We start from the raw sequence: 18,637 nt of genomic DNA on the forward strand, positions 1-18,637 counted from the left end.
TTGAGCATTAAGGGCAAGAATAGGGGGATGCCTAATGGGAGCAGGTCAGAGAGATATATCTGTGAAAATCAAAACCAAAAATCTCTTTACCAGACAAGCAATGGAAAATTAGAGAGAGCGAGAAAAAAAACAGAGCAAAAACCAGAAGCAGCTTGACAACTAAGGGGTGTGTGGGCGAACATGAAAGTGCTGAATACAAGCCCACGCCACCTTGGTCCTTCCAGGGTTTTTGCTAGACAGGAAGATGGATAGGCCCAACTCTAATAATAACTACACTCCACTTACCATGGCGCCAAAACCGCTAACACTGCAGCTGCCCCCTGATGCTACCTAAAACAACCACCTCCCACAATGTCGCCCACTTTGCTCCTGATGGGAACATTCTGTTTGGCAACACAGCGGTCGTGTGCTGGAAATCTCCAAACCATCAACTCTTTTGCCCACTAAATTAAATAAATCTGAATGACACAGGTTGCTTTCTCTGATCTGTTGTTGTACTGACAAGTCCGTACACTGAATACAAGTCAGTGCGAGTCAGTAGAAGAAAGTGGAGTGGGGTGGAAATTAAACAGTACTTGCTTAAAGAAGCAAGGGCAGAATATAAGTAGAAGCATGGATACGGAGACAATCAGAAAAAAAAATTTTAAACACACAGAGAGGTGGTGAAAAAAAAGCTTTTTTTAAATATGCAGAGGCATCAGTAAAGGAGTACCATTGTTCCTAATGAGGTGTGACAGCCCAGTATAAACTGGAATATGAAGTGAACCATGATTACAGAGGATTAGATAACAACCACTACGCAGCGCAGTTAGAAAGCTTTTCAGGCCTGGCCTTGTTTTCTGCCTCTCTTTCTCTGTGTGTAAATCCTCTGAGTGCTGCATTTCTGCTCACGCATAAAAATATACATGTGTGGAGGAGAGACAGGGGGAACACGAGAAAAACGGGTTGTATATAAGTGACTCCTCTGCCACTACAAGGAGCGAGGGCAGCAAATACACTGGAGATAGCCGTAAGGTCAGCTCCGCCTTTACAATGTTACAGGCTCTGATATGCAAACATGCCTGACAGAAGGTGCTTCATCACACAGCAGCAGCTTGGAGTCTTTTCTCTTGATTAATCCTCCCTGCTTGCTTCCTTCTTATAAACCACGATGCCAATTATTCAAAAACTGCTGCAGTTCCTCTTTACGTTACTATTTAGGGACTAAACACTAAAATTGAATGGTTTCATAACTTTAAAATAATTGACAGGCTGACACAGTTTCTAAAATAAACTAAAAAGAGAAAATGCATCAGTTAAATATGCATTTTTTTTTATTGGCATGTACCTTTTCTTCAGAGTGGTTAAATGAGAAAACTTGCTGACAGCAACTTATTCCCAAACTACCACTGAAAATAACTGCCACCCCTCACCCAATCAGCCGTCACTGAGTTGATGAAACACCTGTACTGCGTTTGTGACACTCACTTTCATGCCTAACCATTCACCGTGCTAGCCTTTGTTGTGATGCTTCTACCTCTGACTCATCGAGCCAATGAGCCAGTTAATGCTGACTGGAAGAAGTGGGTGAGTTTGTGTTTGTTCAGAGGTGGGGGCAGATGGATGTCAGCAGTGGGACAATCCACTTTCCCAGGTGGAGTCAGCAGAGCAGCCAAAACATTCCTCATCTGTATAAATGTTCATTTTCATAGCTGTGAATTGCAAACCAACTGCTTCTGTCGTCCTTCCTTTCAGTTTTCCTTCATCACTCTGCCAGTCAATAGAAGATAAGGGTTCATTTCCTCTGCTCCATTTCCCCAAAGGTGAGTTTAGCAATCCTTCACCCTGGGATATGCTCTCCAGCTTCCTCCCATTTGCAATCTGAAAGTGAGCACAGATATTGGTGTGGCGGCTCTCACGCATTGCTCTACCATTTAACTCAGGTGACACGAAAGCACTCATTCAAAGAGGATACATGAACAGCTTCTTTTTTTCTGTGCTTGATAGCATCGATGTGGATCTTCAAACAACTTAAAAACTCTGTCATGAGAAATTAAGCAAAGAGTTTAGTTTAGCTGAGTAAAGCATGTCCATCCTCCAGTAAACTTGTAATTTTAAAGATGTACAAATTGTTCACAGAAAATCAGAATTTTATTGAATATTTAATTTACTCCAGTAAATAAATACAAAAAGATACACAGAATGATGTATATGTAAGTAATTTTGGAGGCTTTGGGACGTCAGCAAAACACTTTGTGAACCATTATCTACAAACAGAGAAAAAATGGAACAGTGGCGATCCTTTGCAGGAATGACCGACATACCTGAAGCACTTCAAGTGTGTAGCCTCAAATAACACAGAAACTCCCAAAAAAAAAAAAAAACCCTAGAACAACACGACTCTCAGTTCAGATCTCACAATTCAACAATAAGTAAGAGAAATTTTACAAAGTGAAGAAATGTGAACACAGAGGCCCATCTCACAAAATACATCAAGTGTCTTTTCATCTATTTTAATAAATTCATCACTTAAAAACTACATTAAGACTGAATGAAATTAAAATCTGGCTGATTATCTTAAACAAATGACAAAAATGTGTCAAAAAAAATGCATGTATATTTCTGAGTCCTTGTGTATTACAGAAAATCCACTCAAATTCACATTTGGTTCTTGTTTTTAAAAAGCACTGAGGTTGCAGTTTGCATGATTATTTCACCCTGAAAAAAAGTACGGTTAAAATAAATCCTCAAAAATGTCATGGCATTAATGCCCATGATGAGGGATGAGTGCATGTAAATTTCTTCCTGGCACTGAAAATGAAATTTCATTAAAGCTTAAAGAAAGTATGATTACTGTTATAACTCCTACTGACATTTTATTTCTTTATGGGCAGATATTTTACACTAATGACTTTGATATGAAAGCATTGCACACACTTTGAGTAAATTGAGCTCAACGGTAAAATAACTCTAGCCCCTGTCTGTTAAGAGCACTTATCTGCCTGCAAACTCACTCTTTAGCCTTTAGCTTATTTTTTACAAACCGGTGGTCTTGCTTTAGCATCATTGTACCACAAAAACCACATCTTTAACAAACACTGACACATCTGTGTCAGCACGAAGAGCATTGGAAATTCATACTACTGATCCTGATATGGAACAAGATTTAACTGGGTTGTACGAGGTGTGATACCAGCATACTGTGACAGTCTTCACTACCTGCTGTTGATGGTGCGTCTGTGAAATCCATCTGTTCCTGGCTATTACTGGCTAACTGAAGGGAACCAATGGAGTGAAGCCTGATTTGGTGTCAAACGGAGTCTTTGGATGTGTGTGCTGAATCCTGTGCTATAGCGTACAGAGTGTATGAGCATCTCAAAGAGAGCTTACAGTAAGGTTTGACTCATATTTAATGGATTGTGCATGTGGAAATAAAACTACCTAACGTTAAAAATGAAAGACGACTCTGTCGTGATCTGATATCAATTTGCAAAACTACCAAAGACTCAAAATAATATTTTCAGATTTAGGAATGATAAGTGATTCTGTCTCAGGTCATTTTTTTAATTATTTACTATTTCTTAAAAACATAACCATTAGAAACTCTTCTTCTGCTGTAGATAGATTTATTTTAGTCCTGGCACTTCCTCTGACACTTCATTGTGCAAGTTTTAAAACCACCTATGGGTGGTTTTAAAACTAAACCTAAAATGCAATTTTATTGCAGCAGCACATTCGGTTACATTTTTACAAATTCAGAGAAAGATTATATGACCATTTATTTATGTACAATCTCTCTGGACTATCCAGAGTCATAACTTCCTCTCCTTTTCATGGACTATTTCAGTATGATGCTGGTCGGGAACCTGTGACAGAAATGCAAGGTTGATTTTGTGTTTGTTGGAATATTCTGGCTTATTATGAAACCCATGGTATCCAAATTTAATTTAGTGTCAGAAGCTGCCATATTTTTATTTAAAATGTCCTGCAAAAGTCACAAAGGTTTGCGGACAAAAGCTGAGTCTAAAGTATCATAAAGATTTATAACATTTTCTATCATGGATTTGCATTTTCTGTGCAGAACTGATGGGGTGTTGAGCATACCACCCTAACAGTTGGGATGTGCAGTACACATGAGCATAGCTATGGCTGTTCAAGTGAAATTAAAAGAAATTCTGCCAACATTTGCAAAATATATGGTCAGCTGAAATTGCCAGCATACGTTCCTGGTTATATCTAGTCTACACACTGCTGACATGATCAATCAATAATGCTCATCCACTTTGTGACCCAGACCAGCCAACTTCTTTAAAATTTCTGCAAAGGCCAACACAAGCTGAGCGTTGCTGTCTCGTCAGGTTTTTTCAGAGCCTTGCTGACGATGAAGAGATCAGTAACATTTGCCTTGCATCAGTCAGGTTTTGCACTGGGACATTAAAAGATAGCCTCTTCTTCAACAAAGCTGTGTGCGCATGAGTGGGACAGGTTGGGGATGACTGGCATGCCACTCCTGTTGTTTGCCTAAAAGTCTGATGTTTGAGTCAGTGTAACTGCCTTAAGGAATGATGACAGGCTCTGAATGCTACTTGAGCTCAGTAAGCTGTTTCACTGTAATTAATAGAACCTGTCATGTAGGAAAATGCTGCCTTTTTAACCCACCACATGCAAGAGAAATTAATCAATTCTGCATTCTATAAGGAAGAGTTTCTTAAACCACGTTTAGCATCTATTACCAGGTATTTAACTACCAGGATAAAAGTGCTAAATAAAAAAAAACATAAAGCAATTAACCAAGAATAAACCCAGAGCGCATGACGATGTGCTGTGGTGGAAGAATTTGCAGCACGCTTTGTGGTATAGTAGTTGTGCTTAAAATTGCAATCCATGCAAACAGCTAAAGAAGTTGTGCTAGACATAGAAAAAGCTGCTATTTAGTTCTTTTCATACAGTAAGAACACACCAAATGTTTACTAGTCCCACTGGTCTGAAAAATAGTAAACCAGAGTTCACATTGAAAAACAAATGAACTAAAGGAGAAACTGAAGGTTGAGAACCTAACTCTTGTAAAGCTCTATAACAATGGCTTTCAGTGCTTGCGGGCCTTATTTAAGTAAAAAAAAAAAAATAAATAAAAAAAATAAAAAATGAAGCATAATTTACAGCCGCATTTAGAGACTTGCAAGAATATTCATACCTCTGAACATATTCACTTTTTTCAACATAAAATTTTAACTTTGATATATTTTATCCCAATTTTATATGATAGACTAATGAAAATACTTCACAATTGTAAGGAGAACAAAATAAGGACCTTTTTTATTTTTATTAATAAAAATCTTAAAAGTTAATTTGGCTTCCCTGAGTAAATACTTGTTGCAGTCACAGCATAACATCTTTTGGTTTATACCTCCATGTTTGCTTTTCACACAGACCTTTTAGAAGGTTTTTGCCCATTCTTCATTGAAAAATAGTTCAAATTCAGTCAGAGTAGCTGGAGAGCATCGTACATGTCTTGCCACAAATTCTCAATAAATTTTAGGCTTGGACTTTGACTTTGCCATTCTAAGAAATTAATATACTTTGATCTAAGCTGCTTTGCTTTGCTTTGACATGATGGTTGAGGTTGTTGGTCTGCTAACAAGTTAAATCTAAATCTCAGACTCAGGTGTTTTGAAGCCTCTAACAAGGGTTTCCACGGGATTTTACCATTTTTGCTCTGGCATGTAAGGATAATTTCCTAAAATTGTTGTAAAACGTAAATTATAGTGAGATACTATAGTGAGGCGTGAGATACCACGCCTATGTAACCTGTCTATTCCCAAATACGTCTAGAGTCCTGAATGCCTCCCGCATATTGCCAGCGACTTACCCTTCCCTGTTTTCATCTTCGTCTGCATTGGAGAGCAGCTGTGAGCCGGCCAGTGAGAGGTCCAGAGCTGTGAGGGGCAGATCTCTGTAGCCAAAGCTCACCAGCTGGACCGGAGGAGCCAGGAGCCGGTTCTCATCCTCCACCGGCTGGGAGATGATCTCCAAGTCTGACAGACCTTCCTGATCCACTTCTCTAGTTATATGCCAAACCCAGCAACAGATGGGCCGAACATGTACAAACAGGCAGACATAAGAGAGAAAAAGATTTAGAAAATGAAGATTTATTTTAGAAACGAGTACAAAAATATCAAATCAGTAACGTCAGCTTGGACCCAACAGATGGGGAAATTCAAATTAAAATGTGGCTGATTTTAAAAATAAAATTGCAAACTTAAGACCTTAATTTTGGGATTTTATTTAGTGGTTCAGCATGTTATTAAAAAACAGTTTAAAACAGCTAAAATGCAAGAGTAAGAGGACATGAACTATCAAGATCATTGTAGCCCTGCACATTTACAAACTTATCTGTCTTTTATTAATGAAAGAAAATTAAGTTAATTGGAAATCAAAACAGACTGAGAAAGCTGTTGAACAATTATATCAGGAAAATGTTACAATCTTTTTCATCATTATTTTAACTATTAGGGTTATCACTGTTATGATTTTTGTGTGTTTCTGTGTTTGTTTGTCCTGGATCTTGCAAGATATAAAGTAATGCATAAGCTATTTTACTGTTCTGTATGTCAGGTTTGTTTTAAAAAAATTTTTAATAACTAATGTTGAGGGGGGAAAAATAATAAAAATGTAAGTAAATGTTAAATGAAAAAGATTATTTATGAAGCAACGCTAAAATTTTATTATTCAAAATACGTTGTTATTCATATTTGCTATAATCCAAAAGGCAATTAATATAAAGCTATATATTGGAATATTAAAGAATATTAAAGAGCTTTGAACAATTTATTAGGAGAATGCAAACGTCTTCATGAGCAAATGTACACCGTTGTAAACCTGTTCTTCACGCAAGATATGTGGACACATCGCTACTGTTTAGTTGTAGCGAAGCAGCATGTACCCCAGTATGCCCACAAGCCCCAGTTGAGTAAAAGCTGGGCCATCTCAGTAAAGCGTGGAGGTGGAAATAAATGCTGAGTGCAGCTGCAGACTGACTGTGTGTGCCCTGTGGTGGGTATTTTTAGACCAGAGCAGATGCTGGTGTATCATGCCTGCTGTGACGTCATTGCCTCTCCCTTTGTCAGCTGAGTGAATCCCCACTCTCCTTCAAATGTCAAAGGGAGTCTAGAAAAAGGTGGGTCTGGAGGGGAAACCAGAGTAAGGGAGGGGGAAGGACAGGAGGGGTTACACAACACAAAGGAGGGTAGAAACCAAGAAGAGATACCAGGAAAGGACATAACGATGGAGACAAGAGAAGAAAGACTGAAATGGATTAATGGAAAGAGCTTAAAGTATGACAGAAAACTTCAATGGTAAACAGAGTTGGAGATGGTAAGAGATGGCTGCCACAACCCTGGCTGCAAAATATAAATGCTTAGCCTAAAATAAAAGCAAACACCTAGTAACAATTTGATGCATGAGAGAAAGCTATGGTGTGTTTTTTGAAATGCTGCATAAAGATACGCCTTTTCTTTATAGTCACTTCAGCACAGAGCGACGCAACACACCCATAGCAACCACACATTTTTATAGGACTTTTTGGATTTTCTTTTCAATTGCAAGTAGTACACTGTTTAGAAAGAAAATTACATGTGATTTTCAACAAAAAAAAAAAGTTTTAAATTAAATTATAAAAGTATTACTCTAGGCTATTTATGAACTCTTTGCTTAGTGAAAGCAACTGGTTGGACTAGATAGAAGAGAGGTGAAAACAAATGTCTCACTTTCTATTAATTTGTAAAAACTGATTAACTCAATATATAAATTCACTTCAAACCTATGTGTTATTTTGTGTTGCCTATTGCATAAAAATTTCAATAGTTTGGTGAATATCCTCAATAATTTGGTGATATTCACATTTGTGAACATTACCAAATTATTTCTCAAAGTGAAAACAAAATATTAACAAAAAAAGCAATAAATGCACAAATGTACATATTTAAATTCTAGCTAGAAGTGATTTGGAAGACAGCGTTGTTGTTTTAAGCTTATATAACATTTTTTAAAGCCTAACTGAGATGAATAAATGTACAACCTTATCTAATTTTTTTAACACCCTGCAGAAATGATTTATTCTTATTGGCAAATAACTGTGTTTATCAGTTTCAGCATTTAATGTAATTTTGGAAGTAATTTTGTTTTAGCAACAAAATTTCACAGTTTTTACATTTTATGCATACTTTTAAATACTTTATTTGATTTTACTGGTGATATGTTGTTGTCCTTTAATTTGTACATCACTTTGGGCAACTTAGGTTGGTTTGGTTTATTAATTTCCTACTTTAGGAAGCAAGCAGCTCTTACAAAAATGTTGTGACATGTCCTGTGAAATTCCAGGTCTCTAATGTATATAAAAGTACATCAATGACTTTTCTTTATCCTGTTTGAAACATAACATGTGGAATTAATATGATTTAAAAGATAGAAATGGGGTGAAAATATTTGAGAGTGGTTTATCACTGTTTGACGTAAAACAGAATTGCTTTTTTCACTTTCAAAAACTGTTATTGTATTTTAGTCTCAAGAGTTGCAGCTCTCATTTTAAGTCTGACAAGGATATTTCCCTTGACAAGAAGGGCCCAACACTTTCTGAAGATTCATATCTTCTATATATTCAAAACATAAGACACCAGAGGCTGAGATGCTGTTGACTCATGGACAGAAACACAATATGCATTACATGTCTGAGGCTAATAAAACCAGTTTTTAAGCTCCAGGCTGTTTCTTCTTTTTTCTTTTTTTTCCCTTTTTTTTTGAAAAAATACAATTGCACGCAATTGTAACTGTGAACTTGTAGAAAACTTCAGATGAGCCAGGAGGAAGATTATGTTCAGCTTCACAAAGACAAGAGAGCATCTGATTTTCTGTGCAGCATCCCCAATACCAATTTAACTCTGAAAAAGGTGACGCTCTGTAGTAGCCAACAAGCAAAGGGAATGCAATGTATTCCTTTGTTTTCCACTACAATTCATTTACTGTAAGTGACAACGAACAAACACAGTGTTGTTTTCTGAAAATGTCAGCATCTCGCAAAAACAAGATTCTGTAGAGAAAAATTTATCCACTAAGACTCTGGATATGTGATGTTCTGCTACAGTGTGTAGGCCAGAAAGATGTTGTTTTCTCCACACCTCTCCTACAAACAACATCTCATCCATACCACCTCGCATTCACAGCACAGCAGCAGGCTTTGGCTCGATTCCCAAGCAATCAGAAACGCGCACATAACTGTTCATGACAGACACAAGCTGTCCTGCGCTCACCAACGCACAGCTTGCAGCGATGTGGCCGTACTTCTCTGCCTGCCTGACAGTCAAGATGTCAGGAGAAGGTGCTGACCTTGGCATGGGTTTGTAAAATATTCAGGGGTTTTTGGATCTTAAGTAATAAAATTATCAGTGCATCTTAGCTATCGTTCATTCAGTTATTTACATCAGAATGTGTTCATATTTTCTAACTTACATATTTGTTTCTTTACATTTCTCTTCCATTATAGTGCAACAAAAAGACTTAAAAATATATATATAAAAGCAGCAGGTAAAGGTGCAACAAAAAGTTGAATCACCTTAACAACCTCTTGCAAAAAGGCTTTACAGGCCCTGAACAAACTTCAGTCTACATTATTGGAAGTTAATGACCAACACCAAGAGAGTCATAATTGAGAAGTGAAAGGAAAACAATAAAATATTTTCATATATGTGCTACAAGTAAAATCTGAAAATTGTAGCATGATCTTTGATTAACACTGAATTTAATGCAGCACAACTAACTGTTTCCAGAAGTCAATATAGTCGAACTGTGTCAAATTTAAAAAGAAACAGGGTTAGGTCAAACACATCATGGAAGAAGAAATGGAGGTGGTTGAGGAGCAAAAACCGAATTTGAAAATTTGGTGGTGGCAGCATCATGCTGTGAGGAAGTTTTTTCTTCAACGAGGATTAGAAAGCTCATCCAGATGAAGATTTCAGAATGGGGCAAAAATTCACCTTAGCATATGACCAGAATGACAATAGAATGGTTAAAACTAAATTATATATACATGTTAAAGCAAATGGAGACTTTTAGGCAAATTTTTAATATTGATATTCTTTTTACAATTAGACAGAGCTTTGGCTGAACAAAAACACCCATCAAGTCTAATTTTTTAATTTGTGAAAACCATCTATAAAATAAGATGAGGTATCTTTTTCTTCTTAATTGACAGCTATGCTGCACTTTGTTATCATGAATCAAATGAAATTTAAAGTCATAACATTACAAACTGTTAAACAGTTTCAGGACTCTAAATCATTTTAAAATAATTTTAAAATGTATTGCTAATATTATTAACAAACCTGAGAAACAAAGACTCTTACTCTTGCCTGTCTGCACTTGGTACCTTTTGAACAAATACTGACCTTTGTTGGCGTTTTTATGTAACAGAAATGGGCGATGGGAAAATTCTGAATGATTAATTCCAGAAGAGAACGAAAAAAGCTTCAACTGCAGAAGAGCAGCCACAGGACAGAGGTGATATTCAGGGGAGTAGGTTGCCCTAAGGGCGGCAGATAAAATTAAATGGTGGACTGTCATGTTGTGGGTCAGGTAGGAAAGGTTATTACGCGCCAAAATATGCTTAGGGGACTTTACTGGCCATAAGAGAAGGTCATGGAAGTAACTGGGGGGCTGGAGCACCGAAGCATGTTCTCTCTCAGATGAATGCTAGCAACCCTACCTTCTTTCTATAATAAATCACAAGAGACCAAGGGGACAAGAATAAGAACGAATTAAGCTTTGTTGCTTGCTTAAAAATATTAGCATACCAACACACTGAACAGACAAGCACAGAAATATTGAATGATAAGCTTTATTCACTGCACTGCAGAACGTCACTGAGTTCTAAAGCTAATAACTAGCCAGGACAGAACCAAGACAAAAGTGATTTGTCTCAAAATGACTTAAGTCCCAGAAATGTTATCGCAGATAATGTGACCAATATTTTGTATTAAATACTCAATTACATTTCTTGGAGTGTAGTGATGACCTTCCCAAATCCACAGAGACGAACAAAACATTTGCAGAGTAAAAAAATTATATTTCACAGCACTCAGCGATATGTTTGGCGGCACACATTTCCAATGGGAAGGTCGTTGCTACGAACTGTAGACCAACATGACTTTCTCCAAAAATAACCATGATATTCTATCTAAATAGTCAACCAATTTAAAACATATTGTATGTGTGGAAGACTCATAAAACACATTTTGTTGCTGTGAAATGTTTAAAATTAGAGATGTTTTGAGTTGAACTAGCAGGGAAAAGTTAATGGTCAGACTCCCATTATCAATGCAAGATCTAGGTAAAACTTAATGCAGCGCTGGATGAAAAAACATCTTGTTACACTACAAAAGCTTATCGAAACAATAATGAAGCAAACATGTACTCTAATCACAACAAAGGGTGGTCAAATATAACTTTCTTTTTGTTTTTTTGGTGCTGACTGTTTTTAAGGGGGCAAAATGTGTATTTGGCAAAAGGGATTGGCCAAAGTTTCAGTATAGATGTAATCTAGGATCTGGATGCAAATTTGTTTCAAATTTGTTACAGAGGTACACAAGAAATAAAAATGTGTGAAATGCTTAAAATAAATCTAGCAAATTTAAAAATTGTCAAGCGACTAAAGGTTAAATATGGGTACATTTAAAAATGGTTTGAATTACTATTTCAACTTAAAGTTTATATCAACAGACTTGATCTCCTTGTTACTTCATTTCTCAACGTTTAACAGCGTCTTTGATAAAGGATTTTCTCTGACAACAGGAACCATCTTAAACATTTCGGTCGACTAACAGACCATAGGCAGGTGTGAGACAATGAGAATGTTTCAGGGCAGTTTTTGAAGATCAAAAGCTCACATCAAACCTGGTCAGAGTACAGAGAACAAAACAGATGTCCCTTGCTCCCACCAGCTGCTGAGGACAACTTTAGAGAAGCTGCACACCACCGAGCATAACAGATTTACCTCAGAGGAGTAAATCTGAGGTAAACCAACAGCTCACTGCGTTTTACTTTTATCCAATGGGAAAATGCCATGCCTCAGTCAGAAGCCTGGCTCTAGCTCTGGCTTTCACTTCCCTCTAACAAAGTGTAAGTTTAGGCCTGTCGCAAAAAACGATAAATCAATTAATCGTACGATAAATTAAAACTGTCGACGTCATTTTAATTATCGGCTTCTCTTCTGGCCTTTTTCTCTTTCTGTTGATGACACTGAATGAAAAAAGGCTCAAGTCCGCTGCTCTCCACTGACCCTCCCTTCCTCATTTCCTTAGCGTAATGTCCAGCGCACACTACATGATCTTAGAGCTGTCAGTCGATTGTCGGCCCATTTTTAAAACCTGAGAGACCACACATTAGCCGACAGAAATCACAGGTATAACGGTTCAATCGGGTTTGGTCGTAGCATGTGGTGTCCAACAATGGGCACTAAATAATGGCCAAAAGTCCAGTTAACTACTTTTGAAACCAGGCATTAATTAATGCAATACTACAATCTACCTGCAATGCATGTGGCTCTAGTGTCAGGGTAAAATCCTGACTGAATGAAAATCATTAGAACCTATTTGTGTCACGTTAACGAAGAACAGCTGAAAAGTTACCGGGTTCATCAACTGCCAATTTCACTCCAACTCCTCCCCTTGTCATTTCTATATTCTTTGCACGAAATATTGAATAAACGTTAATGTTGTTTCATCTCCGCTGGACTTCGGGTTCGCCTTGTCATCTGTTTGGGACTCCCGTCTGTAATTTCCCCTCAAAAAGCACGGAGGAGAATCCGCGCTTTCTGATTGGCTACCTGTCACATTCAACAGGCAGCGTTAACGCTCCCAGTCGGGGGAAACACCTGATTTAGATCGGAGCAGCCACAACGATCTACCGTAACACACCACACACTACAGGATGATAGGTTATGCAATCTTAGAACCCATAAGGGGAAAATGAAAATGTAGGTATGAACTAAGTGTAGTGTGAACTATTGCATCAGGTAGTCGATGTGCCCATCTTCTCTATTTAAATCTAATGATTACTGAAGGGCAATATGGTAAACAGACTTCATAATCTGCACTCTTTTGGTTGAATGCAGTATTTATTTACACTTTGATGTTTTTATTCAAGTACATTTTTGTTAATGGAGACTGAGAATCCATTTTATTTTTATTTTTGGTTGTTTTGTTTATTTTATCAGTTCCAGTGTTAAGTGTTCTTTTGAAAATAAAGTGTATCTATCTTTGGCAGGAAATCGCATGCATTATTACATCATTTCCGTTAAATCAGTGTAAAAAGGTCTTCAAACAATATCATCGTTTATCACAAAAAATTTTGAGACAATTAATCGCTCAGCAAAATTTGTTATTGTGACAGGCCTATGTAAGTTATGTCTGTAATTCCCACTAAGCATGGTCATGGATTTGAAAAGTCTGTGTTTAACATAGTTAATGTCGTAGCATCTGTCACTTTAACAGAATTTAGGAAGTGCCTCAGGTTATTCACTAGAAAAGCCAATTCCGTTTCCAGAGAAACTTCCATTACTTCTTGCCAGCAGATATTAATGAAGTCTGCCAAGCACAGTAGCTCATTTATAATATAACAGATTAACCTGTGATGAATTGGCAAACCTCACAATAGACTGTTCTGGCCCTGGAGTGACCAGTGTCTTATCTAACCTTTACAGATAGAAGCAGCAGAAGACACAGGAGACCCAAAGAGCCCCGTGGTGCAGGACGAAGACAGCACATGTTGTCTTCGGAGCGGAAAGGTCTGCAGACCTTTTTGCACAGCCTCAGTGTCAGATAATGCCAAATAATTACACATTATTTCAATATCCTGAGGTTTAAATCCTCCAAGACGAAACAACTGAAAAGAGAGATTAGTCATGCTTTTTTTGCATTTTGTCGTACAGAGCATCATGAAGTTATAAAATATGAAACAACTTTTTTTTTTTTTTAAACATGAATTTAGGCCTTAGAGTGTCACAACAATGGACAACTTGTGCTAGATTAATTATAAAATGGCACAAGGAGAAAAAAATAAAAATCCTAAAGAAAACTGTCAACATTTTAACATTGAATGAATAAAAAGAGCGTAGTCACGTCCAGCTCTGAAGAACCTGTAGTTCAGTTCACATTATATCTTATTGATACTGAATAAGTTCATCTGAAATGTTAATTTCTGTTTGTTTTTGACCATTACGGCTCGCAGGGAATGAAAATTCAAATTCTCAAAAATTGTGAATTTTACTTGAGATCATTATAAAATATTTTTAAATGAGGAATGTTATGTTATATTATGTGGAAGACTGCTGACTTGACAGATGTCTAGCACACATTCATACCCTGTACAACGCAGGTAATTCACAAAAAAAGTATTTGGTGCCTATTAAAGTGCTGTAACTTTTCCAGTATGAAAAGTTAACTGGAAGGAAGACAACTATCAGAAAAAAAAATTATATCCAGATTTAAAAAAAAAAAGGTGTTTTCATTACCTGTTAACCACAATTAGAAAAATGTACTAAAGAAAAATCCTCAAATACATTATTCTATGTGTAACAAATGTATTTAATATCTGAGTTTCACTCTATGGAGTGAATCAATGGATTGATTGAAATGTTCAGTGATATGCTAATTTACTAACATGCGCCCGTAAGATGATTATTTTTCTACAGAATCTGTCAGGCTACAAATTCATAAACATAAATCAAAATGCTTAACTGACAGACACAACCTTTCAAACTTGGATCTCACATGAATAAATAACAACAAAATGCAAAACATCAAACTGGTTAAGAACAATTTTGACGTACATCTACATGCTGCACAGGGTGGAGTTTAAAGAAAGCCCCGGGAGATCTGAGCATAATACAAGAGCCTTTCTTTATCAGCCTTCCTCTTTCATGAATACATTCAGATCGCTCTCAGGATGAATGCAACCTCAGTCATGTCATCATATGGCGATGTCCCAAAGAGCCGGTGAACCCAGCATTGTAGGAAATAATGAACTGAACTGGAATACTCATAAAAGCCAAAATGGAGCAATGATTTGAGGCCATTTATCTAGGTCAAGAGAATAAATGCAGCTCGTTAAGAAGAGACAAATTACAGAGTAATACAACGCCAGCAGTATTATACCCTGACAAACAGAAACTGTTTTCAGTGTTGCCCACTTTTTTCTCCTCACACTCACAGACCCACAGTAAACTTCATGTTCCCTCTATTGTCTGCTGGTCTCACTACCCATTACACACAGAAGATGTTTCACCTCAGGAATCGACATAGCGGTCAGCATTTGTGCCTGACCCAACCTGTGCATCCTCATTCAAACAGACGTGTGAATCCACGTTATTATTCCAATGGAGACACAAACACAACTACGGTGACAGAGTGAGAGAAAGAGCAAAAAGGGGGGAAATGTTTTGGGAGGGAACTTAAATAAGGGAAAGGGAGGTTTTTTTTGTTTGTTTTTTTGTTTTATTTTGAGTGGCTGGATTGGTGGTAAACATAGTTTATGATTTTTACTTACTCAGCATTAGCCATGATGACGGATGGTGGAGATGGGAAGTGATGAGGTGGTCAAGTCTCTCCACACAATTCCCCTTACTTTTGTTTTCGAGCTGCAGTTCACCTTTTCACCTGAGAGGTCCCGCTTTCATGTTAAACCTGAGGAGAGCACATCTAGTTACACCGTCAGGAACTCACAAAAGCCAACAGAGCTACAGTCTCCGAGTCTTGCAAAAGTATTAATCCCCTTGATATTTTCTGCATTTATCTAATTTCAAACTCAAAATTTGATGCATTTTATCAGGACTTTGTGTGTTAGAACCACACAGACTGACAAAATAGTCAAAGAGAAGAAAAACAAAACATACATTGGAAAATTTTTTACAAATAAAGATACCCTTCCTAGCAGTGTTGTAGCATTCGAAACAGGTCTTGGTCTCGAGACCATTTTTTGGTCTCGGTCTCGTCTCGGACTCGAGCGCGGGATTTTATTTCAAGACCAGTCAAGACCGCAACTGTGGAAATATCACTAAACTTACAGCATACTGCCCACTTTATTTGTTAACATGTTTGTTTTCACTGGATGCAAAACACACCGATTAAAATCCAAGCAATAATGTGATTTACTAATTACGTTTTTCTGTTACTGCCCACTCCCCAACCCGTCCCCGCCTTTCACTCGCACGCGGCGCTCCAAGACATTAGTTTAGGGGTCACCAAACTCGGTCCTCGAGGGCCGGCATCCAGCACGTTTTAGTCCTCTCCCTGGTGGCACCAACAATCTTCTCAGCAAGTCAATGTTCTTCTTAGGCCTTCTAACGAGCCATCATTTGATTCAGGTGCGTTAAACCAAGGAGAGAACTAAAACATGCAGGAGGCCGGCCCTCGAGGACCGAGTTTGGGGACCCCTGCATTAGCTAATCAACCACCGCTAGTGTTCAGGCGATCACTTCAAATGATCTATCATACAAAATCAAAATAAAAAAACATGAAAGTAACTTTTAACCTGATCTTGGTTGTTTTTCTGCTCATGTTTCAGAGCACTTCCATGGAAGTTGTTCCTTGACTATCAAGGTCAGCAAATAAAATAGGTAAAGAGGAGGAACTCACAAAGATGAATGAGGAGAAATCAGAGGAGCTCAAACAGTTGAATAAGGAGTTGAAGAACCAGAGGAGACGAGAGGCAGCTCAGATAGGCTGAAGCTCAGATCGTCTCTGCAGAAAAGCAAAGGTCTGAGCTGGAAAATTGAAAATTCAAAAGATAAAGAAGCAGAACTAAAAACTAAAAAGCGCAATCTTTGAGGTTTTAGGTTTATGTATTTTGGGTTTTTCTTCAATGTCTTTCCCTTTTTAGTGAAAATGTGCCCTTTTTACACATACATAGAATTTTTTAAAAAAACTTAAATTATGTCATTTTGAGCAGATTCTGTTCAGTCAATAGTCTCCTGGAGAATCTCTCATCTGTGGAAAAGAAGGTGAACCGATAAGCAGTAGACAAGGTTCCAGTCTTTAAGAACAAACTGGATGTGGTCACAACCAGTGCAGTGCTCTCCTTAAATGTCTCCAAGCTTCAAAAAAACAAGAGCCTCAGCTCTGCAAATAAAATAAGAGCTTATCCAGAGATCTGAGAAAGTGAAGCTCATCGCTGATGTGGAGGATCAAATCTATAAGCTTTATTTTGTACCTACTTTTAGTAGGAAAACAGATGCAAACTAAACAGTATTGTTAATGCTATTCCAATCCATACGTTTGAAACCAGAAGTTTACATACACCAAACGAAAAGAAAATGTACATATTTTTTTTCTCACTCTCTGAAGTTGAACAAACTGCTCTTGTTTTATATAATAAAAATGTCTGATAATTGACTTTTAAAGAGGAAGAGGGGGAGACATTATGTAAAATCAATTTATTTAGCTTTACATCTTCTTCTAAAATTATTCCCTCATCAAAAACATACCTGGAGTGTTGCTTTGATTCTTTCATGCATGTTTCAGAAATTCTTGAATCTCCTGTGGCAGCCATTCAGGGGTGCCTAAGCAAGACAAAATGTGAGTCTTTTTATTCAGTGTTCACATTCTTACAAATTTTCCTGTAAGCCATTTAAAATTTTTAATTTTAAAGCAGCTTTTAAATGCAACATAAAACAAGGGTGTCTGGAATAAAAAAGTTCTACTTCTGTTACTTTTAATCACACATTTCATCGGGTTTAGGGATACAGTTGCCTTCCTGTACAACTTGAAAAAAATCTCGCTTACAGCACCGTCTGGGCTTTTTCCCTTTGAGTCGGATTGTCTCCAGACCTGGTCAAAGTTGTGAATGGTGACAGTTTTCTGCGCCATTTTAGTTTTGTAGTCTGTCTGTAGTTTTAGCAAGGGCAGTGGAGGAAGTGAAGGATCCCGTTCAGTCCCTGTTGGCCACGCTTCCAAACATTGAGCTAACATTAACAGCCGTCTCATTCAGATCGGCACTTCTCTTTTCACAGTTGGTAGTTACATGTTAACATATGACCCCTTCTTTGATATCACCTGTACAATTCTTGCATCCATTAAACTTGTGAGTTTGTGGAACGTTTCTGCTTGAATTTCTTTGCAGGATGTCAGAATACTTTCCCAGAGCTGCTGTTTTGATATGAACTGCATTCCACCCTCAGATCTTCTGCTTGAGGAAACTCCAAAGGTTCTCAATAGGGTTGAGGTCAGAGGAGGATGGTGATCCTTGCAGCATGAGATGGTGCATTGTCATACATGAAGATGATTTTGCTACTAAAGGTATGGCTCTTCTTTTTGAACCATGAAAGAAAGTGATCAGTCAGAAAGTCCACATACTTTGCTGAGGTCATTTTCACACCTTCAGAGACTCTGAAGGCGCCGACCAGCTCTCTCCACATGATTTCGGCCCTGAAAAATGGCTCCACCACCTCCTTGCTGACGTCGCAGCCGTGTTGGGACGTGGTGGCCATCCACCACCAATCCACTACTGCGTCCATCTGGACCATCCAGGGTTGCACAGCAGTCATCAGTGAACAAGTCTGTCTGAAAATTACTCTTTATGTATGGCTGAGACCACTGAGACCGTTTCTGCTTGT

The 18,637-nt window shown here is 37.7% G+C and overlaps 1 protein-coding gene and 1 long non-coding RNA gene across 2 annotated transcripts in view; one reads left to right on the top strand and one right to left on the bottom strand.

Moving 5' to 3' along the window:
• Positions 1–18,637, bottom strand: part of LOC122845648 (transmembrane protein 266-like) — a 41,340-nt gene that overhangs the window by 20,481 nt on the left and 2,222 nt on the right. Inside the window, exons 2-5 of the mRNA XM_044141961.1 lie at positions 17,510–17,584; positions 16,662–16,766; positions 15,574–15,710; positions 5,849–6,040 (exon numbers count right to left, since the gene is read on the bottom strand). Of these exons, the coding sequence (XP_043997896.1) occupies positions 5,849–6,040; positions 15,574–15,587 (206 nt within the window). The 5' untranslated portion in view covers positions 15,588–15,710; positions 16,662–16,766; positions 17,510–17,584. The remainder of the gene's footprint in view (positions 1–5,848; positions 6,041–15,573; positions 15,711–16,661; positions 16,767–17,509; positions 17,585–18,637) is intronic.
• On the top strand, positions 1,436–6,242 carry LOC122845677. The gene is made up of 3 exons (XR_006373102.1): positions 1,436–1,566; positions 1,735–1,802; positions 5,887–6,242. It is a non-coding gene; the product is annotated as an uncharacterized LOC122845677 (long non-coding RNA).

Source organism: Gambusia affinis, linkage group LG02 (assembly GCF_019740435.1).
Source record: "Gambusia affinis linkage group LG02, SWU_Gaff_1.0, whole genome shotgun sequence".
NCBI classification, from domain to species: domain Eukaryota; kingdom Metazoa; phylum Chordata; class Actinopteri; order Cyprinodontiformes; family Poeciliidae; genus Gambusia; species Gambusia affinis.